The 21,426-nt window shown below is 66.0% G+C and overlaps 2 protein-coding genes across 3 annotated transcripts; both read right to left on the reverse strand.

Annotated features, from left to right (window-relative positions):
* Positions 1-341: 341 nt before the first annotated feature.
* Positions 342-12,830, reverse strand: UNC13D (unc-13 homolog D). Its single transcript, XM_084238080.1, has 32 exons — positions 12,702-12,830; positions 12,016-12,051; positions 11,677-11,784; positions 11,504-11,563; positions 11,352-11,418; positions 10,928-11,108; positions 10,520-10,564; positions 10,330-10,398; positions 10,104-10,173; positions 9,859-9,963; positions 9,660-9,752; positions 9,485-9,588; positions 8,099-8,216; positions 7,892-8,016; positions 7,708-7,798; positions 7,572-7,628; positions 7,394-7,491; positions 7,253-7,304; positions 7,054-7,184; positions 6,858-6,978; positions 6,387-6,530; positions 6,112-6,210; positions 5,816-6,022; positions 5,573-5,641; positions 4,599-4,678; positions 3,085-3,190; positions 2,941-3,012; positions 2,223-2,306; positions 2,013-2,133; positions 1,656-1,779; positions 1,116-1,312; positions 342-559 (listed from the first exon to the last, which is right to left on the reverse strand). Exons 1-32 carry the CDS (start codon positions 12,813-12,815, stop codon positions 438-440), a joined length of 3,270 nt encoding a protein of 1,089 aa, XP_084094206.1. The 5' UTR covers positions 12,816-12,830; the 3' UTR covers positions 342-437.
* Positions 12,831-14,934: 2,104 nt separating this feature from the next.
* Positions 14,935-21,293, reverse strand: WBP2 (WW domain binding protein 2; the record flags this gene model as incomplete). 2 transcript variants are annotated; one of them, XM_084237600.1, is made up of 8 exons in its annotated part: positions 14,935-14,988; positions 15,102-15,178; positions 15,578-15,700; positions 15,860-15,994; positions 16,587-16,679; positions 17,513-17,648; positions 19,191-19,299; positions 21,235-21,293. In XM_084237600.1, 8 exons carry the CDS (start codon positions 21,291-21,293, stop codon positions 14,935-14,937), a joined length of 786 nt encoding a protein of 261 aa, XP_084093726.1. The 2 variants fall into 2 exon arrangements, with proteins under 2 accessions (XP_084093726.1, XP_084093727.1); XM_084237601.1 differs by lacking the exon at positions 15,860-15,994.
* Positions 21,294-21,426: the final 133 nt, after the last annotated feature.

Raw genomic sequence — 21,426 nt, forward strand, 5'->3', positions numbered from 1 at the left:
GAGCCTATGTGCCTGCAGCCTCTGTCCCCATGAGCCTGGGTGGGGGTGCTGAAACGGCCCAGGGGACCAGGCTCCCCACAGTGGCTGGAGGAGGCGCGCTGGGGGGCAGTAGCTGAGATCCTGCTCTTCAGGGAAGCTGATCCCAAAGAGGGGAGCAGAGGCAGGAGATGCCAGGCCGGATGGCTGCCCGCCTCCCTCCCCAGTTCTGCCACTGAGAAGACAGGCCAGGGCTGAAGGGCAGGAGGGAGTATAAATATTACCAATGGCACCCCCACCCTGCGGGCCCTGCTCTCATCAGAGGACCAGAGGGGGCTGTTCTCTGGCCTCCTGTGTCTGGCGCTCCCACAACGCCCTGGACCCTTTGGGGTATGAGGAGCCCGGGGCTCCTCAGGCAAGCCTGTCCTACCGGGGACCCAACCCCAGCCCAGCCTCCAGTGCTACTGCTCTGGCTGAGGGCTATGCTGGGAGGCCTGCTTGGCCCGCTGCCGCCGCAGCCTCACAAACTGCTGGGCCTCTCGATCCCCCTTCCGGCTCTCCAGTAGCTGCAGAATCGGATCCCCTGCGAAGAGAGGCGCTGGGGGTCAGCCTCTGGGGGAGGCCGTGGTGGAGGGGGCAGGGACGCAGGGCTGCCCCATCCATCCTGCAGCTGACCTAGAAACCGCTCGGGGCGCCCCCCGGCCAAGGGCACGGGCCGGCGCAGACGCAGCGGCAGTGCGAGAGGCGGAGGGGTGCACCTGGGGTTGCCGCTGCCCCCTTGCACAGGCCCCGAGGCCAGCTAGTCAGTGCTCGGGACTGGCCCCTCATCTACACCCACAAAGGACACCCGTTCCTGTCACCAAGCTGGGGGTACGCTTCCCCAGGACGGCCCCCGTCACTGAGTGGCGCCCCTCCTCCCGGGCGAACATGGCGGCAACCTGGCCATGGGGGAGCCGCACACGCCGGGCCCCGCCGAGCTCCCTGGCGCCCATCAAGCCGGAGAGGGACGCAGCAGCCGCCACCGCCGGGCCAGCCGGTTGCCTTCCCGGGCGCCCCTGAGTCCTCCCAGGCCGCCCGCCCTCCCCGCACCCCCGTGCTGGGCCAGGCCCGCACCCGGGACATGTGGGGCTCAGGCCTACCGTTGGGCGCGGGGTAGGTGAGGGGCAGGCGGGTCTGAGGCACCTCGCCGGGCTCCTCGGCCCCGGTCAGGCCGGGCACCGAGCACAGCGGCAGGAAGGCCTCCCCCTCCAGGTCGTCGGCCCCCAGCGTGTCGTGGTCCAGCACCGTGAGCAGGAGGCACGCCCCGTCCTTGCGGCACGGCTCGGCGGGCACCAGGCTGCGGGGGGCAGTCGTTCAGCGGCCTGCCCCCGCCCGGCACCGGGCCCCTGCTTCTCGCGGACAGGCCGAGGCCGAGGTCGGCAGGAGGATGCCGCGGGCCGGCGGGACAGGGCGGCAGGGCCCGCTCGGCAGGGCCGGTCTCAGGCCTGCGGGTGCCGCCGGCGGAAACGGGAAAGCAGGGCCGCGGAGACCGGCCCTCCCCGGGAAGCCTCGCAGTCCCCTGGGAGCAGGTTTGGGCCTGTGCTAGCAAACTCTCGCCCCACGTGCCCCCTTCCTAGGACCCAGAGCTGGTGTCGCCAGGGCGCCCCTGCACCCCGGCCAGGAGCTGGGGACCCACTCACAATTCGAAGGTCTCATCAAACAGGGGGTGAAGGTCCTTCTTGTGCTTCTGGGTTTCCCGGGGGGCCAGCTCCGGGAACTCATACCTGGGCTCCAAGGTCAGCTGGACGAAGGGGTCACTGGAGCCTGTGGAGCGCGCCCCGGGAAGGATGCTGACTGCTGCTCCCCAGGTCCACCTGAGCCCCGGCCCCCAGCCCGGAAGCCGGGCCCGCTCTGCTGCACTGCCCCCTGCTGGCACTCCGGAGGAAGCGCGCCGGGGCTCCTGAGGGGCGTGGGAGCGGCACCTGGGCTCCTGAGAGGCGTGGGAGCAGGTCCGGGGCCGCAGGTGGCCCTGGGTGGCCCTGGGCAGCCTCACTCACCGTTGGAGTCCAGGGGCAGCAGGCTGGAGGCGCTGAGCAGCTCCACACGCAGCTTCTGCTCCGAGGCTCGGTAGGAGGCCTTGACGGTCACAGCCCCCAGCTGCTCAGTGGTGGTTTCGTCCTGTGCATGGGTGGGGCGTGAGCAGCGTCAGCTGGGCCGGGGCAGGCCAGGGAGGCTCCAGGCGCTGGGTGCCGGGGAAGGAGCCTCACCTGCTGCTGGATACGGCTGCAGAAGTACTTCCGGATGAGTTCCCGGCTGGAGGCCGCCTGCAGCTCCAGGTCCCGCTGCAGAGCCTGGGGAGGGGACGCAGCCAGACCTCAGGGACTGTGACGCCAGCCCTGGGAGCTCCCAGCAGCGGGGAGACGCCCGTGGATCTGGGAAGCCCCGGGGTGAGGGGCCATAGCAGGGCACACGCCCGCAGGCGCCCTAGCTGTGTCAGAGGGCTCACTCAGTGGGCTCCCCAGGTGTGCCCCACCCAGGCTGACAAGACCCCACGCTTGGTTGATGCTCCGCTGTTGCTGTCTTAAAATTTCAAAACATTTGGGGGAGGGCCTCCCCTGGTGGTGCAGAGGTTGAGCGCTGGGCTGCAAAGCTGCCCGCAGCCTCTTCAGTGCCGGTTCGACCCCCGGCCGCCAGCGAGGGTCCCACATGGCGCGCAGACCTCTCCTGCTGCGCCCACAGCTCCCCTCAGCAGTGTGTTTCGTCAGTCTGCCTGTTCTTCTCCCCGCTCTGGCTCTGGTGAATCCTCTCACCCTCCCGCGCTTCTGACAGTACCCAGTGCTTGTATAAATAAATAAATCTTTAAAAAAAAAAAGTGTGGGTTAAATGGTGCCCATTTCCATTTGGGCTGGGCCGTCTACATTATGTAGGTGTTCTTGGCTGGGGGCGAGCCCGACTTCCTGTCCCATCAGCCCTCAGGGGCCCTACCTGGAAGGTGGCCGTGTGCAGGGCCTCGGGCGGCAGCCCACAACCCTCTGCGTAGAAGCAGATCTCCAGGTTCTAGGGGTGAGACAGCGGGGGTGAGCCCGGGCCCTCTCCCAGCGAGTGAGCCCCGTGGCCCTGGCGCTTTACCTGCAGCGCTGTCTTCAGCCTGCTGGAGGCCAGGGGGCAGGTCCGCTGGGAGGCGGCCTCAGCCACCAGCACCGCGAGCGTGTGGGTCCAGAGCAGGGCCAGAAGGCTGGGGCGCGGGCAGAGCCGGACACGGCCAGGAGGGCGGGAGAGGAGGGTGCAGAGATGCTCTTGAGACAGGGGTAGCCTCGTGGAATGCAGGCCCGCCCCAGCTGCTCCCCACCCTCACACTCCACCTCCACTTGCACCCCAGGTGAGGCTGGGGTCAGGACTGCGGGCAGGAGGGTAAGGGGGGGGGGGCGAGCAGACGGGGCCGGTCCCACCCTAAGTATCTCAAACCTAGTGAAAAATCCTTGGCAGGATTATCAAAAAACAATAAACAAGGGGGGCTGTTTATTGTTGATTGTCCCCCAGGGACAGAATCATGATTTGAGGTGAGAGTGGCCAATGTGAGTGGGACGTCCGTGCGCAGAGAGCACCTACGGCCGCGGGGAGGAGAGAAGAACAATCAAGCCACAGCCCTGACACGCCCTGGGACGACTCAAAGGCCCCAAGCCAAGCAGAGGCAGGAAGTTAAGACAAAATTAAATGTGTGATTAAGACTCTGGCCTCCCTGGTGGCCCAGGGCTCACGTCTCTGCACGCTACGGGCTGAGCTTGATCCCCGGCCGGCCAGGGAGCTCCCCACAGGGCGCAGCAGACCTCGCCTGTCTCCCCGCTGCTCCCCTCAGCAGCGTGTTTCGTCAGTCTGCCTGTTCTGCTGTCCACTCTGCCTCTGATAAATCCTCTCACCACCCCAAAGATCTGGCCTGCCCCCCAGTTCTTGGATGCATAAATAAACAAAAAAAAATCTTAAAAAAGAAAAAGAATCGGCAGCAGCTCACTCAGGCAAAGCCTCTGAGCGCCGATGTGCGCCGCAGTCCCAGGGGCCTTTGGGGCTGTCGCGCCAGGCGCGTCTTGGGGGAGAGTAACTTCCGTTTTAGGTGAAAATCTCGGCGGAACAAGTGGTCCCCTATGGCCCCCTATGGTCAGTCAGTGAAGAAGGCGGGCTCCTGGGGCCCACTCTGGAGACCCGAGGGCAGCCTGCTGGGCCCCGAGGGTGGCCCCCAGGTCATGGTGCCTGCAGCCCACTGCCACCGGCCCGCGCACTTCACAGCACTCAGAGTCCTCCAAAGGGCTCGGGACATTGGCGCCATCTGCTCAAGCCCCACACCTCCCCACACCTCCCCACACCCTGACCTCTGTCTCCTGCTGCCCCGCGTGCCGCGCCTTGCTTTAAGGGAGGTCCTAGAAGTCCCCGGGCGGCAGGAGAGGACCCCGCTGCCTGTAAGGCTAGGAGGGCAGAGATGCAGCGGGGTGGGGAGTCCCTGAAGGTGGCCCGGGGCTTGGGGGCCTAGGATGGAGTGGGCGGGCTTGCTGGGCCGGGCGCCCCCCGTCCCTGGGAGCACGGAAGCGGCGGCTGGTGGCAGCCTCCCCCCGAAGGAAAGCCGAGGCGGGCCCGGAGCGGCTGCTGCAGACCTGCTGAAGTTCTCCTGCACCAAGTTGGTGTTCATGTAGCAGAGCTCCACCTCCAGGAACTTCATCAGCGGCAGGATGGCCTGGGGAGAGGGCGGCCAGAGGTCCGGCTCGGCTCACCCCGGCCACCCCACAGCCTGCCCCGCCGGGAGGAAGCGGGCCGGAGCCCCCGCACGCGGTCGAACGCCCGTAGGAGCAGAGCCAGGCCTGCCCCCGTCAGCCGCTGCCCCGGCCTCCGCTCTAGACCTCCAGCCTGCCCAGCTGGGCCTGCCTCAGGGCCTTGGCTCTGGCGCTTCCCGCCCCGGACACCCCCTCGTCTTCTCTGGCTTCTCCGAGGGTGGCGTCCCCCTCTGCCGGGGCTTGCCCTGACCGCCGTCAAACTCACAACCCCGACCCGCCTATCCTGTGTTTGTGTTTCTCCTTGGCACGCCGGCTCCGGAACACACCGCGTGTGCACACGCGTCCGCACAGGCCCATGAGCGTGGACACATGCACGCGTTGGGGAGCGCGTGTCCTTGGGGCTCGCGGCTGCACTTCTAGCTCCACCCGCTCACGTCCCACTCCTGCCCTCCCCCTGCCAGACGCAGCTCCAGCTCCGGGGAGCCAGGGGTCTTGTGCTCGTTCACCGGCACTGCCCATGGCCTTTCATGGAAAAGCGCTGAGGAAGTCACGGCCGCCTCCCCCGCACAGTCGAGGGCGTTTCCCACGAGGCGCGGGCGGCCGGCTCCGCAGACACGACGGCTAGGCCGGCAGCCGCCGGGAAGGTTGCCCGCCGCGGCTGCGCGTGACCGTCAGTGCAGGGAGCGCCTGGGGGGCCCGCCCCTGCCCCCCTCAGCTTCCCGGGAGGAAGCCTTCCTTGCCCAAGCCTGGGGGACTCTTCTCGGACACCACCACCCCCTTCGGTCCCCTGCCCGCCCGACCCCTCTGCAATCTCAGGCCACGGAGCGGGGAAGGCCGGCGAGCAGGAGGCCACTCACATCCTCGGGCAGGACGGACTTCTTGACGTCCACGAGTTTCTGGATGTGCTTGGCGATGCCCACCTCCAGCTGGGGACACCGACGGCAGGCGGGAGGCCAGGGCGTGAGCGGAGGTCAGGAGAGGTGGGTTGGGGGATGGATTGAGGTTCAGGCTGGGGTGGGGTGGGTATCAGCCCAGGCCCTGCTGGGGGGCTTCGGGCCAAGGGTGGGCAGGGCGGGGTTACTCTGGGGACCAACAGGCACCTGTTCGGCCAGCGTGCGGACTCCTGTGCGGATCTCGTGGCCCAGTCCAGCCAGTGCGCCCTGCAGCTGGGCGTGCAGCGTGTTCTGCAGCTGCCCCTGCTCCAGCACGTCCCCCACCCGCTGCTCCAGGACGTCCCATGCCAGCTGGGCGGGCAGCTTGCCGATCACCAGGCGCAGCTGCTCCATGTCGTTCACCACCACGCACAGCTGGGGGCAGGCCAGGCACAGGATGCAGCGCCCCCCTGCCAGGACCGCGGGGCCACCCCTGCCCAGGCCCAGCGCGGCTCTGGCCTTACCATGTTGGCTGCCTGGCCCTGGTCCTTCTGGCCTGCAGAGAGCTCACGGGCCCGGGCCTTTATGAGGCTGCAGTACACCAAGGCCAGCCGGCAGGTGTCCTGGGGAGGGGTTAGAGGGGATGATCAAATGGGGGGGACGGCCAGGAGGGATATATGGGAATCCTGGCCACTGGGGGGCTTTAGTACAGGCCTTTGGAGGCTGCTGGGGTGAGAGCTTGGGAGAAGCAAGGTGGGGCGGGAGTGAGGTTGTCCTGGAAAGGTGGAGGATGCCGCACCTCCACGAACTTGACAGTGATCATGAAGTCCACCTCAGGGTCAGGCCAGTCCAGCTGCCGGGCAGTGTGACTGATCTGGGCGAAGCAGGTGGACAGATCCACTGCCGAAGTGCTGTGCTTGGTCAGCTCACCCAGGGGCACAAGCTGGGGGCAGGGAAGAAGCCAACGGGAAGGCTCAGGGCTGGCCAAATCCATGCCCCGCCCTCCCTCCTTGGCAAGCACAGGGCTGGGCTGGGGGCTGCAGGGGAACAAGCCAGGCTCCGGCCAGACCCCCACTGGCTGCAAGAATCAGTCTGTAAAGGGGAGCCACAGTGAACCCCAAGGATGTCAGGAGTCAGCTGTTTGCCCTCAACTGGCCTCAAGAGCACCTTTCAGTTGGGTCATCCCATTCTATGAGGTCCTGGAGGTGGCAGCAGAGCTGTAGCCCCAGCCCCAAGATGGAGACCCCGGCCGCCCAGGCCCTGCCCCCACCTCGTCCATCTGCACCGCTCGCTGCACCCGCTCCAGGGCCACGTTGTACGTCTTCTGCAGCCAGGAGGGGATGGCCAGCTGGAACCAGCGGTGGAAGCCATCCAGGGCCATGGCTCGGTCCCTGGGGAGAGCCGAGGCTCAGCCTGGGGGAGGGTCCGTGAGCCTCCTCGCCCCTGCGCCCGCAGCCGCCGCCCACCTCCGCACGGAGGCCTGGCCCAGCTGGTGGAGCTCCTTGAGGCTGACGTAGAGCTGGAACAGGTTCTCGCCCATCTCGGGAGACACGGGGCTGCGCACGGCCGCCACATGGTCCTGGACGCGCTTGGCCACCTGCAGAGGGAGATGGGGGTGGGCTCCGGGCCCCGCAAGGGCGGCGCAGCAGGATCAGAGAGACTCACCAGCCACTGCAGCTCCAGGAAAGCCGTGGAGAAAAGGTCGATCTTGAGGACTCTGCAGGGAAGGCAGCCAGACGTGACCCCAAGACTCCGGGACTGAGCCCGGTGGCCCCCCCCGGCACCCCCCACCCCCCGCCTGCTCACTTCTGGAAGATCTTGTTCCATGTGCGCTGGCACTGGTGCAGGTCGCCGATGATGTCCTGCACCAGGCTCAGCAAGGCCTTGCCCACCTCCACCACGCCCTGGCGGGGACAGGGGTGGCCTGAGCAGAGCCTCGAGGGACAGGCACCCCACCCGCCCGGCCCCTGCCCTCGCCCCTCACCTGCACCATGGGCTGATGGTGCTGCTGCTTCAGGTGGAACCACTCGGCAGTGCCAGCCTGGGGGCACACAGGCGGTGAGCAGGGAGGGGCCTGGTCCCTGGCCTCAGCCCGCCCCCTCCCGGGCTGGGCCCCATACCCGCAGGGCCTCGGTGACCAGGTGGAGCAGCGGGGGGCTGTCGGGGCACAGTTCTCCAAAGGCCTTCATTTTGCACATCTGGACCAGCACCCTGCGGAGACAGAGCTGGGTCTGAGAGGCCCCGGACCCCGACTCCTCCTCCCGCAGGAGCCCCACTGAGCGAGGGTCGTGGGGAGCCACCGACCTGAAGAGGGACTGCAGCCGCGCTGGGGAGTCGGAGACGGAGAGCGGGAAGACAGACCGGAACCGCCGGACGAGGGACAGCCCGTAGGCCAGCAGCGAGCTGAACGAGGCGGCCAGCTCCTCCAGCTGCAGCCAGGGGCCTGGAGGTCACGGGGGCGCCCCAGCCCCGAGCATCCCCCCTGATCCCTGCCCCCCCCACCCCGCCCACCTGCTCCTGCTTGAGCCGGCCCTGGATCCACTGGTACTCCATGCTGGTGATGGGGTGCAGGAGGCAGCTGCTGGGGATCTCCAGGTTCTGGTAGAGACGGCTGTAGGCCAGCCACTGCCTGCGGCAGACAGGAAGCCCTCAGCCAGGCCAGGGGGCACCTCCCTTCCTGCTGCGCCTCCCCGGAAGTCTCCTGTGGACCCCCGGGCCCCAGCAGAGGCGGAGGGCGAGCGCAGGACTGGCTGTTCCCACGGGGGCTTGTCAAACGCGCACACGGACCCCCGCCTCTGAAAGTGAGGCGTCTGCGGCCTAAGAATTCAGGGTTTCCTGTTTCTTTTGAAAAGTCAGATTTGGAACTTGAGCCTTTGAGTGCAAGTGGCACGCCTGATGTTCGGGGACACGAGTGGGGGTGAGGCGGAGAGGGTGGGGGGCCCAGCGGCCACCACGTAAGGCGCTTGGGGCCCCCGCAGTCAGACTAGACCCTCGGGCTCCGAGCCTGCTCCAGTGTCCAGGCTCCTACGTCCCCCTCTCAGGAAAGCCCATTTTCCCGGGGCCTGGGCGCTGTCCTCCTTCCCGAGCCCCTTCCCCTCCCCTCCCCCTCGAAGCCCAAGTGTCAGCCTGGTCCCAGGCAGCACCTCACTCCTCCGCCTGCCGCACCCGGGGGTGCCCCCTGCTTCTACATTTCTCATGGGAACTGAAAGGTCTTTGACCTCGAGTGTGCCCCTTCCTGGCCTCCCCAGGCCTCCGGTGGCGCTGGGTTGACAGGCCCTCCACACGGACGGGCGAGGTCAGTGCACAGGTCTGCCAGCCCGAGGCTGTGCACCGGGGATCAGGGCTGGGGCTGGGGCTGGGGCTGGGGCTGGGGCGGAGACCAAATGGTCGGGGGACTCAGGCGATGGGGGAGTGAAGCGGGCAGGTGGCACCGTGATGCCCTGGGCCCAACTGCCACCCAACAGCACAGCCTGCACGCGTAGCCCACGACAGGTCACAGGCAGGTCTGCAGGAGCGGGTGGCACAGGGACGCTCCAGCGAATTAAGAGTTAGCTGCTGAGGGGGCCTCTCTGGGGGTGCAGGGTTGCAAAGTCTCAACACTGTGAAGCTGTCACCAGCCACTGGAGCCTGAGTTCAATCCCCGGCCAGGGAGCTACCCACATGGCGCAGACCTCTCCTGTCTCCCCGCGGCTCCCCTCAGCAGTGGATTTCAGTCAATCTGCCTGTTCTGCTCCCCGCTCTGTCTCTGGTGAGTCCTCTCACCCCCTGCACCTCTGGCCTGCACCCCAGCTCTTGTGTGCATAAATAAATGAAAATCTTTTTTAAAAATTGGTAGCTGATTCAAAACTTAAAATGCAGCTGGGGTCAAGACAGGCGTCCCCGGGGCCGGGCACTCACGCCAGGGACTGGTGGAAGTCAGACAGGTCCTTCTGCGTGGCGTGGAGGAAGAGGATGGTGGCAGCCTGGGGACTCAGAGACCCATCCCAGGAGGTACTGCCCGCCTGAGGGGACACAGGGAGGGTGTCAGGAGTGGGCGGCAGGCCCTGGCCCGGCCACCCAGGGCAGACTGTACCTGGTGCTGGGTGACCTCGTGAGAGACGAGCTGCTGCAGGAGGTGCAGGTGCACCCAGTAGCTGGGCTGGGAGCGACTGGCCTCGGTGGCTCTCTGCGGGGAGCCCGGGTGGTGTGAGCAGGGGGCCCGCACCGGTACCGCCCACCCTTCCAACCCAGCACGGCCTCCAGGAAGCCCCTGGCCCGGGCCCCAAGTCTACCCGCTTGTGAATGAGCTGGAACTGGAGGTGGCACTGGCCGCGGTCCGGGTAGGTCTCGGTGCGGGGCTCCAGCGGGTACCACTGATCCTCCCGGCAGTGCAGGTCCTGGCCCCGCAGGCAGACATGCCCGTGCCCATGAGCAGCGTGAGGTGCCGGGTGGGGCGCAGGCGAGGGGTCAGGAGGCAGACACTCCCCAGGCCCTCATCACCCCCCACCTCTTTCCTGGGCCCCTTGGTGCCGCTCACCTGCAGCCTCAGAACCACATTCCCCAGAAAGTCGTCCTGGCCCTTGTCCTTCCGGGCCTCCTTGAAGATCCTGTTCCCATCGGGGTCCCGTGAGGAAGGTGGACCCAGAGACTGGGATCGACCCCGCAGCTGCGGCCACCCGGGCCTGCACGGAGCCTGCAGCTCGCTCCAGCTGTGCCCGGGTGGGGAGGGCAGAGCCCCAGCCCCCTGCGGCGCGGCCGCTCACCTGCGGAGCCCGTGCAGGTCCGTGAGCTCCCCGAGCTTCTGCCTGACAGACTCCACGGTGTCCAGGTCCCTGGCGCAGAGATGCGAGTGGGAAGCACCGGGGTGTCCCGGGTGCCCCAACCCCCTTGGGAGGAGGCGCTGCCACCCCCACACCCACCCCTGCCAGCCCCGTGGGCAGGGCCTGTCCTCACCACATGTCCAGATGAAAGCTCGCGCTGCTGATGTCCTCGAACTCCCTGCAGGGAGAGGGCGTGGCTAACAGTCTGGGCCGGGCCGGAAGGCAGACCCCCCTGGCCAGCCACTGGTCACTCCTGCCCAGAGCCTGCCCCAAGCTGCCATCCCTCGCAGCCCCACCCGCCTCCTGTCCCTCCTTTAAGGCGAGGCTCGGGCTACCTCGCAGATGGACCCAGACTCGCCGGATCCCCCCAGCCCCACCGGTCCCTGCGGCCCTTGGCATTGCTCTGTCCTGCCCGGCCTCCTGTCTGCCCCTGCCTCGGACCAGGCCCAGAGGTGCCCCCTCTCCGGAGCCAGGAAGTCCTGCCACGCTCACTGACTGGGCGACCCCTGACCGGCAGGCGGTGGGCGCGCGGCTCACGTACAGGATGAAAGTCTCCTCCCAGACAGGGTTCAGCGTCTGGGCAATGACCTGCGTGCGGTGGGTCTGCTCCTCTGGGATGGTGTGCTTCACCACGGCCTTCTGCCGGCGCCGGGACCCCGGGCTGCCCGCGAGCACGCCCACCCCCTGCTCGATGCCCAGCAGGCAGTAGGGGTCACTGAACCCTAGGGAGGGGCGAGGACAAGGCAGCCAGGCCATTGGCTGAGGTCCATGAGGGCCCCCGCACCCCCATCCCGCCTCCTGTGCAAAGAGGACTCCAAGGGTCAGGGGCCAGCAGCACCAGGGCAGATGGGGTGGGGGGCTGGGGCCTGGGGTGATGTCTGGGAATGGGCCAGGAGGTCTGGGACAGGCCGTGATGGGGAGAGGAAGGAGTCAGGAGAAGGCCTCGGAGCGCCAGCCCCGCTCACCACTGACATCCTTGCCCAGAATGCCCTTGGCCTGTTTCACTGTCGCCTTCAGGCAGAATACTGGCTTCTGCGGGGACAGGAGGCAGACCTGAGTGCCGGGGGGCTGGGCTTCCCAGCCCATCCTGCCCAGGCTGGCCCTGAACCAGAGTTACCTGGAGCGCTTGGACCTGCTGCAGCCGCTGCTGGTGCTCCCCAGACTCCATGTGGAAGGCCTGGGGGCGTGGGGGAGGATAGCGGGAGGCCTGGGGTACAGGCTGAGGCCAGTGGGAGGGAGGAGAGGGCTCGCGGGTCCAGCTGCAGCCGGCTGGGTGGGGGCTGGGCTCACCTCCTGCATGTATCGCAGCAGCTCAGAGGCCTCGGTCACGTGGCCAGGCTCAGGCTGACCCAGGCGGTGCAGGACGGTGTAGACAGCTTCCTCGTAGAGCAGGGCCCGCTGAGATGCAACAGGATCACCGCAGGAACCCCATCCACGTCCACACACCGCAGAGCTGAGCCCGCCAGCCACCCCCACCCCCACATCACAGGCCCAGATGCGGGTGGTGCAGGAAGCCCCCCACTCCCAGGCTGCAGCCATCAGCTTTGGCCAGTAGCCAAGGGGGGTGTCTTAGGATGATGCCGGGCAGCTCCCCAGCACCTGCCCGCCCCTCACCACACCCCTGCCTACCTCTTCTGGGGACAGGTGGTGGGATGGCGGCTTGATCTAGAGAGTAAGAGAAGACAAGGTGCCTGGGGCCGGGGCAGGGCAGGCCCAGGCCTCAGCCAGCAGCAGCCCAGCACCCAGCCTCTGACCCCTCCGGGCTGCACACCTGCTCCCAGGGCAGGTCTCCCGGGGGTCCGGCCCCCGGGCCACCCTCCTCGTCCCCCAGCCCATCCCCTGGCCCGCTGTGGCTGGGGTCCATGGGCGCTCGAGGCTCCACAGCTGAGATCTCAAGGCCCCGATCTTCCTTCCTCCCCGCCCCCCCACCGAGAGGAAACTGCTGCTTATCGGGTGTCTTTGCTCACACCCCAGCAACGGAAGTGAGGCCCAAAAGTGGAGGTGGGAAACTGGGGGCACACCAAGCCAGCTTGGGGCTGCGAAGCTGGCCTGAACAGGGGCTCCCCCCCACCTGCTGGTGACTGGAGCTGGAGCAGCTGTGGGCTCATCAGTGGAGTGGCTGGGGGGCTGAGACCCCTGACCTGAGGCCCAGGGGACACCTGGCAGACCCCCTGCTGCTCTGCTGACCCAGGGGTTGGAAGAGGCAGGAGAGGGGACCACACCCTCACTCCCAGCCAGAGAGGTGGGGCCGTGGGCCCGGAGAGCGCAGAGCCCCACCCAGGCTGGGTACTTCTCCCCATTGGGGTCACTCCTACCTCCTGAGCTCTCTGGGGCAAAGGCTCCTGTTCTCTGACCCTGCGGTGCCTTATCTTGATGGCCTGGCGCAAGAGGGGAGGGCGCCTCCGCGAGTGGGAGAGGGGTGTCGCCATGGCGGCCGCGTTGCCCTCCTGGCTGTGCCCGCTGACGCTGGGTGAAGATAGTGAAGCCACAGGATTATGCAAAGCGCCCAGGCTGCCACCCTGTGCCAACGGAGGGGAGATGGCGGCTGTGGGGGAGGGTGTGGCCAGGGCCTCACCACCTCAGGAGGGCCTGGTCCTTCCTGCCTCCAGCGAGTGGGATCCTGCGCAGATCTCTCCCAGAATGGAGGCAGAAGGTGGACCCAGTGGGCGGGTCCGGCCCCACCCCACCTTCCCCCTGAGGCTGGGGGGAGGGTCCCATGCTCCCCAGCAGGGGGCGACAGCGCCGTCTAGGGCGATCCTGCCCCATCTCAAGTTCTGCGCCCAGCTGGGCTGGGATGGCGGGAACACAGCCGGACGCATGGGGCTCACACCCACCTCAGAAACCCCATGGGGGTTGGTAGGGTGGGGGCACCAGAGAGGCGTCTCCCCAGCGGGCAAATGCAGACCAGCTCAGCCTGCTCCACCCCACCGGCGACATTCCACTGAGGTGACAGGCCCAGCCCGTGCCCAGCAAGGACAGCCCTTCGGCCCCTGTCCCAGCAAGGACGGCCAGGAGGGTGCTCCCTTCAAACGCCCTTGTAGGGGGTTTGGTCAACCCGAGGAGCTCCTGGGCGGGGCCGGCCAGAAGGAAGAAGCTGGGGAGGTGGTGCCGTTGGCCTCTCTGGAGAGGGTGACTTGTTCTAGGACAGGGAAGTGGACACCCCGCTGTTTCAGAGCTTGGAGACCCATGGGTGCCCCACCCAGGGCCTTCCTGCAGGCCAGGGCATGGACTTTGGCACCCTCCCCCCCAAGGTTTTCGAGGAGGGCTGCCCCTCCCTCTGACACCTGCAGGCCTGGGGCTGGGCTGGGCCTTCGAGGAGCTGCCCTCCAGCTGCCCTGTCGCTGCCAGCCAGGCCCCAGGGGAATCAACGGGTGGGCTCAGTGGCTAAACAATTGCCCAGAAGTGTGGACAGAGCTTGCCTGAGAGCAAATGGGCCCCGAGAACAAGGGGCTCCGACAGGGAACGCGCTCTCCCCAGGGCCCTTGGCAGCAGCCGCCGGCCCGAGCACGAGGTCAGCACACAGAGTCATGCAGGGTCCAGGTACTTCATTTTTACTACTTCACATTTTCAGCAAACAAATCAAGGTGCAAACGAGGTTTATTTCACATTAATATATTAACCGGAATTTTTTTTTTGTCAAATAAATAGGGAATTCTCTTTACATAACCATCTCCTCGCTTCACAGCCAGTCCAGGAGCAAATGAGAGCAAATGTGAGCGCATCCGAGGGCACCAACCAGGCGTGACGCTGAAAGGGGAGCCGAGGGCAGGGGAGAGATCACGGTCGGCTCACAGGCCTGGCCAGGACCCCAGGGACGTGGGGCCCGGTTCCCGCCCACCCAGCAGCCCCCAAGTGGCGTGAAGGGACAGACATGCACGCTCCACTTCTGGTCCGAGAAGTCCCTTCCAGAGGGAAGCGACGAGAGGAGGGAGACGAGCTCCAGAAACAGCAGAGGGAAGCAGAGTGGCCTGCTCTGAAGTCACCCAGCCCTGCCAGCTCCGATTACAGCGCCAAGGTCCCCCCACAGGGACGAGAGTGACCTGGGCAAGACCTGGGATGGGGCGGGCCCCAAGCAGGACCGGCAGGAATTGGAAGGGGGGGGGGCCCCCCCGCTGGGCCCGGCGGGTGGCGCGGGGAATGTGAGCAGCCAGGCAGGGGCCTGGGCGGGCGCACGCGCGGGTGGAGTAGAAAGTGGCTACCAAAGGAGGGCGCTGGACGACGGCAGACGAGGAGGTGGCCAGAGAGTCCCGCCATGGGCAGAGCTCCGGGAGCAACACAGGAAGAGGGGATGCCCCCGCTCCTGAGTGCCCCGGAGAGGGTGAGAGGGAAGTGCGCTGAGCAGCGCCTGGGCTCCGCGCTAGGATGGGAGGCGGGGTGGGGGGGGCCCCCGAGCGCAGGGGCCCCAGTTCCCCTCACACTAGTTCCTGTCAGTGCTTTATCATCACACCTGGAGAAGAACAAGCTCTCCCGCCCCGCCAGCCCCAGACTCGGCCCCAGGGGAGGGGAATGAAAGAGCGATGGGAGCCCGGAGGAAGGGACGAGAAGGGCCTACTGGGTCTTCTTATCTTCCGGGGGGTAGTAGGGAGGCGGCGGCGGCTGGTTCTGAGGAAAGAAAGGAAAGTTGGTCACGTTAGGAGGCTCGAAACAAGATGCGGTCTCCCCACCCCTAAATCCCAGCCAACCGTGGGCGCAGGGGGCCCTCCCTCGCCCCTTACCGTGGGCATGTACACATTGTGAGGGTTGCCCGGGTTGTAGTAGGCGCTGGCAGCTGCTTCCGCGGCCTTGGCTTCGGCTGTGAGAGCAAGCACACCCGGGCTGAGCCCCGCTGTCCCCCCGCCCCAGAGCACCGCGCAGCCGGCCAGCCCGGCCCCCTCTGTGAGGAGCAGCCCGGCCCCCCTGCCCCCGGCAGCCAGTGCGGAAGGTCCAGACCCAACAGTGAAACAGCAGCCAGGAGGGCCCGAGCCTTCCTGCGCGCTCCACGGCCTTTCCGGCCTCACCCACCCCACTGGGGGCCGATGAGACCGAGGTACTGAGGGGCCAGGACACACGCTGGCTGAGGCACAGGCCGGGCCGTGGCAAGGCCTCCCCTGAGGTAGCTGCAGACCAAGGGCCATGCAGCATTTGGGGCTCCCTGTGCACCAGGGAAGGTGAGGGCTGGCCCCCCAGGACGGCCGGCAGCCCAGGGCCTCACCTGCAGGAGTGGAGGGGACATCAGGCCCGCTGACTGGAGGCTCCATGGGCCCAGGATAGGGCGGCGGCGGGGGCTGCACATATCCCATAGCCCCGTCCATCATGGGGGGTCCCGGATAAAACTCTGCTTGGCGAGAGAGCCACAGGGAGCCGTGAGCAGCCGGGCCTGGCTCCCATGGCCCGGACCCTCCGAGGCCTGTCTCCATTGCTCCGTCAGACCTGCCCCCTGGCCTGGGTGGGGTGGTTGGTGGGTAGGTGGGTGGGGAGCAAAGGACACACTCACCAGGTGGGGGTGGTGGGTAGGGGTAGCCAGGAGGGCAGGGGTACATTCCGTTGGCGACTGGTGGGGGATAGACATAGGCCCCGCTGGGCATGTAAGAGTACCCATAGGCTCCATTGGGGGCTTCACCTCGGGAGGCTACAAGCACAAGGGGAGAGAGAAGTGAGTGTCGCCTGCCTGGGGCTGGGGAGAGAGCAGCCTCGGTGCTGGTGGAGGGGCGCTGCAGGGCCCGAGGAAGGTGCACAGCAGACACCTCCCCACTCCCCGCCGCACTTGAGCAGCCTGCTCAGGGACAGGGCGAAGGGCTGGATGGGAGGAGAGGTCAGCACTGGGTGGGGGAGGTCAAGGAAGGCTGGAGGCTGGGGGGTGGGTGAGTGGAGAAGGAGCTGGACGCGTCTGCGCATGGGGTGCTGTCTGCGGAACACCCCCAAGACTGCAGACGGTGTGCCACGGAAGCGTGTTTGGGTTGTTTTTACGAGGTCACAGTAAATGTCCTAGAGTCCAGACAGCTTCGTCAAAGTGTCCACCACCTGCTCCAGGCAGGGGACCCAGCCTTTGAGTATCCAACAGAGTCGGTGCTAATTACAGGCCTTCCCAGTGCCCGGCCCTGCCAGCCGGGCCCCGCAGACTTGGCACTTGAGCGCTCAAAACACGGACCAAAGATGACTAAATTCAAGTGAACGAACAAGACCACAAACAGGCCCAGCCCATACACTGAGCGCCTCCGTACCTTGCGATGCCACCTGTAGCATCCGCTGCCCGAACTCGATGGCGCCCCCTGCCGTAAAGGTCAACTTGTAAGACGCGGAGCCTTCCCAGCCGCCTGCCAAGGGAACGAGGGCAGAAACCCATTAAGGCCGCTAAGGCTGTCGGAAGAGGCAGTGTGGGCGTGGGTCCAGGCCCCGAAGGCCGGGGGAAAGGCCAACTCTCCAGCGCCTGCCTCCCTGCTGCCCACGGGGCTGCCCCAGTGCGGCCACCTGCTCCTTGTCTGCGCCTGGAGCGGGGCCGGAGGGGAGCGCGGTGGCGGGGGGGCCTCTCCTTCCTGGAACAAGCCTATCCTCCCACCCCCAATAAAGCAGCTCCCCGGAAGTGGGGACAAGCAACAAAGCAACAACTGACGTTCAAGCTAAGAGCAGCTCTCGCATCACGAGGGGCCTGAGCTGGACCCTGGCCTCCCTCGCCTGGCGTCATCCGGGGGGAACCGTGCTCGGCAACAGCCGCCGCGGCCTAGCCAGGTGCAGGGGTGGCAAGTTCGTCATGGCCCGCTCTGGTGTCTGCGCAAGAGCTGCCCCCAAGCAGGGCCTCTCTGGGTGGCCCCGAGGGGGAGCTGGCTACTCGGGACTTGGGGGAAGATCCTTCTTCCCCGGGCCCACCGGACAGCTGCGTGCACGTCCCCAGCCACAGCGAGCATCTCTCCTGAGCTAGTGTCACTGACCGCACTCCGAAGTGGTGGCCCAGCAGCCATCTGCCAGCAGCCCCAGGTCCTGGCAAGCAGAACCCACTCCTGCGCGCAGGGCAGCCCCGGGCTTGTCTTGGAAACTAACCCAGAGCCAGGAAGAGGACAACACTGGGGTGCTGAGGGCCCGAGGCAGCAGTCAAGGGTGCCCCCGAGCACCTCTTTTGAAGCCCCATGTCCCTGCGTCCCCCTTGACCCACCTCCTGCTTCGGCCTTCACCGTCCCCTTGACGTAGTTGGCGCCAAACACGGGCTGCTTGATCTCACAGTCCTTCATCAGGTAGAAGGGCATCATGAACGACTGCATGGCGTCCTTCCCCTTGGACAGAAAGATGACCTGCGGAGGGAGGGGAGGCCCTCACTGCCTGCGCGCGCTGCAGGGGCACCTGCGCCAGGGCCAGCAGCCCCAGGGCTCCCTCTGCACCAGACCGGGAGGGCTTTTAAAGCAGAGGCCCGGAACAGCCGGGCGGAGAGGCAGGCGCGTCTGCCCAGGGAGCTGCACTGCCCAGGACAGCACGCGAGGGCACGGCTTGTCCCACTGTTAGGGGGAAGTGATGTCCTGAGCTAATCCCATACAGGCTTTGTGGACTCCACCCCCACTCCAGACTAAAGCCATCAAGACTCTGGGAAAGACAAATCCCATCACCACCAAGGGAGGGTGGCTGGGACCTGAGGGTGGAGTTGGGCAGCCAGGTTGGATATAAAAAACCAAACACGTGGGCCTTGGGCTCTCTCTGGCTCGCGATCGCTCGCCTCCCGGCTTCACCGCTCCTGGCTGGCGGCCAACTCTGAGAGTGCCATTTTGGGCTTCCTGATCGGCGGATCGGGTAGGACTCATTTAAAACTTTGTCTCCCGCTTTTCTCCCAGAGCTGTACATTTCCTCATTTCCCCTTCCCTTGTCAATAAGCCTTTTATGAACCTTTCGCGTGCGCCTGCAGTAGAGCATTGATAAGTCCTTTAAGCGCGGGTGAGGACCCACAGTCAGGCACCCCGTTTTGTATCGGGGTTGCTCTACAACACCACGACGAGGGGAGGTGGCAGCGAAGGTGCTGTAAGGAGGAGCCTCTGGAGGAGGGGAGCCCCCGCTTGGCAGAAGTGGAAAGGACGGTGCGGCAGGGGCGGCAGGCCCCAGTAGGGGGCTGCCGTAACGTCCCACACTCCCCGCCTCAACAGCGACGAGTCTCCCAGCCCACACTTGGCGAACCTTCTGTCTCCAACCCCGGTTTCCATCTGTGGCTAAAGATGCCAATTTGAACCACCAGAGATGGGCTTTTGAGACTCTCCCGTCTGCACTCAGCCCTGGGGACTAAAACCTGAAGACGGGCCCCTCTGCTCCGGCCCTCTTTAAGGCCAACTCTCGGGCAGTTACAGGCCGCGATCCTTTCCCAGAAGAGTCATCTGCGTTTCTGCGGCCGCTCTCAGAGCTGGCGCGGGTGACTCTCAGGCCAGGCCCATTCTGCTGCCTGGCATTTCTCGCTCTGCAGGCTTCTGCCAAGCTCTCTGCCCAGTCCCGAGGTTGGGGCCAGGCAACTGTATCCCGTCTACCCCTTCACACTGTGGATGGGCACAAAGGCCTCCAGGCTACTTCTGGACAAATCAAGTAGTAACTGCCCGTCCCTGCCGGGCCTTGGTCGTCCCCGCAGTTGCGTCCAACTACGGAGATTTTGCAGCAACAGTTCTGGAACTTGTGTGAATTCACTGCCTGGTGGTTCACCTGGTGGTTCTAGACCCCAAGGGCACATGACAGAGAAACACATGGAAGGAGGTGCTAACATTCCCCAGGGTTCAGAGGTCACTGCACTCACGAAGTTGAAACTGGCCAAGACTCGCATCACCCCTGCCCCCTGGGAGCCACCCCAAATCAACCGTGCAACTCACCCGGTAAGGGGTAAGGTAGACAGTGCCTTTCTTGGTCCCTTTGAAGGCCTCGGGCACATTCTTCATGTCATTAAAGGTAAGTTCCACATGGTCATAGGACATCAGGATGCTGCGGGGGGAGCAGAGGCCCTGATGAGACACTGCAGACGCGGACCTGGAGCTCAGGGATGGGGCCCTCCAGGTAAGCGGCTGCTGGGTGCTGTCCCTCCCAGCAGCAGCGACGTGCTTCGAGGACGGTTCACACGGCCACGGAAAAGACAAGCAAGTTGAGATGGACAGAATCCCCCAAACCCCCTCAGCCTAAGCAGCCCGTGCAGAAGAGCAGCCTCTGGAGAAGCCCTAATCCCCCAAATCAGGTTCATGAGCCGAGTCAACGCTTCTGTTTTCTTCTGAGTCCGTGGGGTAGGTGTTGTCTCTGTTTGTTTGTTTCTTAAGCCTGACCCACAAGCATTCTGGGACACAGTGCTATACGTCACCAAAGGGCTTACTTCAGAGTTCCTTTCAACCTGGGGTTCAGGAGCTGGGTCTGCGGGGGTGTCAGCCCACGAGCCCTGGAGATGAAGCCCTGCGCGAGTCCGTAGTGTTCATCATGCTCAAAGGGGCTCAGGTCTTGGAGAGTGAACGGTTCCTATTTTACACGGCAAATGCTAAGCGCTGACTTCAAACTGCAACTACACACACAATTTCCTCAGAAAAGAGGCTGACGTGTTTCCTGAAAGAAGGCGCGCCATTACTTAGCAGCACCGAGGCAGGCCAGGCAGGCGGCCCAGCAAGACAAAGGCATTCTTGTCCCAGAAAAGTCTGCTGAGAAAGAAAAACAGTCCCAAGAGATGCCACAGTGGCACCAAAAGGGTGTCCAGGCCGGGGGCCGGCTCGCGCGCAGACACACTAGACAGGAGGCACGGAGCTTTCTGGTTGCGAGCTATGAAGGTCCACAGGGCTGCTCTGTCATCTTCCTCTTCCCAAACACCACACCTTCCCTCACTGGGGCGGGGGAGTAGGAGGGAGAGCAGCCAGCAGCAGAGAGCAGCAGCAGGAGAGAGCAGCAGCGCCTGGAGGTCACCACCAGCAGCGGCTGGCTGGGGCCTCAGCCCCCAGCAGGTACGAGGGAGGGACTGCGGTGTCCAGCCATCTGGGGCCCAGGGCTTTCTCCAACGACGCGAGCATTCCTGGTGCCCTGGGCAGGGTGCTGGCCTGAGCTGGTACAGGGTTCTCACCCCACTGTCTCCTCTGGGGCCTAAGCTTCCTGCCGAGGTGCTTCTGCCTTCAAGAGGGGCCTCAGGGTCCGCACGGCTCCGCAGGGGCTGTCTGGTTTGACTCCCCACACCCAAGGAGCCCAGAGGCTGGAGAGAGTGAACCCATGGGGTGGAAACTGGGGTGGCAGGAAAAACCCTGACGTTGGGAGCGTGCTCTGAGGAGTGACCCAAGTCCGCGGCTGGTGAGGGAGCGAGGCGGGGACCCACCCACAAGGAAGGACACGGTGCCCGTGCCAGTACGACAGTCCACAAGTGCCGTGGGCCGACTTTCACCTCGGGCCTCTGTTTCCCTTCTGCCAACAGCAGAGGTGGGGCACGCAGGCGATCCCCTGGGAGACCAGGGAAGGGCTCTGGGGGCCTCTCCTGCCATTCCACCTCTGCTGCGCACAGCGCTGTGAGCTCAGGCAAGTCACGGCGCCGCTCTGTGCCTCAGTTTCCCCACAGGGAAGAGGCGCACGAATCAGTAGCTGGGACCCAGGGTTGGCGTTTTGCGTGACCGCGGGGACAGGACACGCAGTGAGGGGCCGGCCGCTCGCTCTCGGCCCTTCCCGTCGCTCAGGCACCGACGCTGGCAGAGGCCGCTCCGAGACCCCACAAACCCCCCCAGTCCGGCCCGGGCGCCCCATCCCGCCCCGCGCGGCCCCACAGCCGGCCCCGCCCCGCCCCGCCCCAGCCGTTACCCGCCCCCGCCCCCCACCCAGCGCCCCTTCGCGGGTTCAAGCCCCCGCCCGCGCCCGCCCCCTGGGCGCCCCCACGCGTGCCCCGGCCCCCTCGCGCAGCGGGCCCACCTCTCCGTGTTGTTGACGATCACCCCGCCGCCCTCCGAGTGATTCTTGTTCAGCGCCATAGTCTCTCGGAAAAGGGTCCCGAGACTCGCAACGCACTGCGCTTGCGCGGCTCTTCGGCCCGCCCCTAGTGGCGTCGTCCGTGGAGAGCCAGCCAATCACAGCTCGGCGAGGAGGCGGCCCGCCCACCTGACC

The sequence above is a fragment of the Talpa europaea genome (assembly GCF_964194135.1).
Source record: "Talpa europaea genome assembly, chromosome: 7".
Taxonomy (NCBI): Eukaryota; Metazoa; Chordata; class Mammalia; order Eulipotyphla; family Talpidae; genus Talpa; species Talpa europaea.

Excerpts from the sequence above, each read along its gene's own strand:
- UNC13D (XM_084238080.1), bottom strand. The coding sequence starts at position 12,815 with ATGGCGACACCCCTCTCCCACTCGCGGAGGCGCCCTCCCCTCTTGCGC. Across the intron at positions 11,564-11,676 it reads TGCTGCGATACATGCAGGAG|GCCTTCCACATGGAGTCTGG; the intron begins GTGAGCCCAGCC and ends CCACGCCCCCAG. Across the intron at positions 3,191-4,598 it reads GTGCAGGAGAACTTCAGCAG|CCTTCTGGCCCTGCTCTGGA; the intron begins GTCTGCAGCAGC and ends CCCGCGCCCCAG.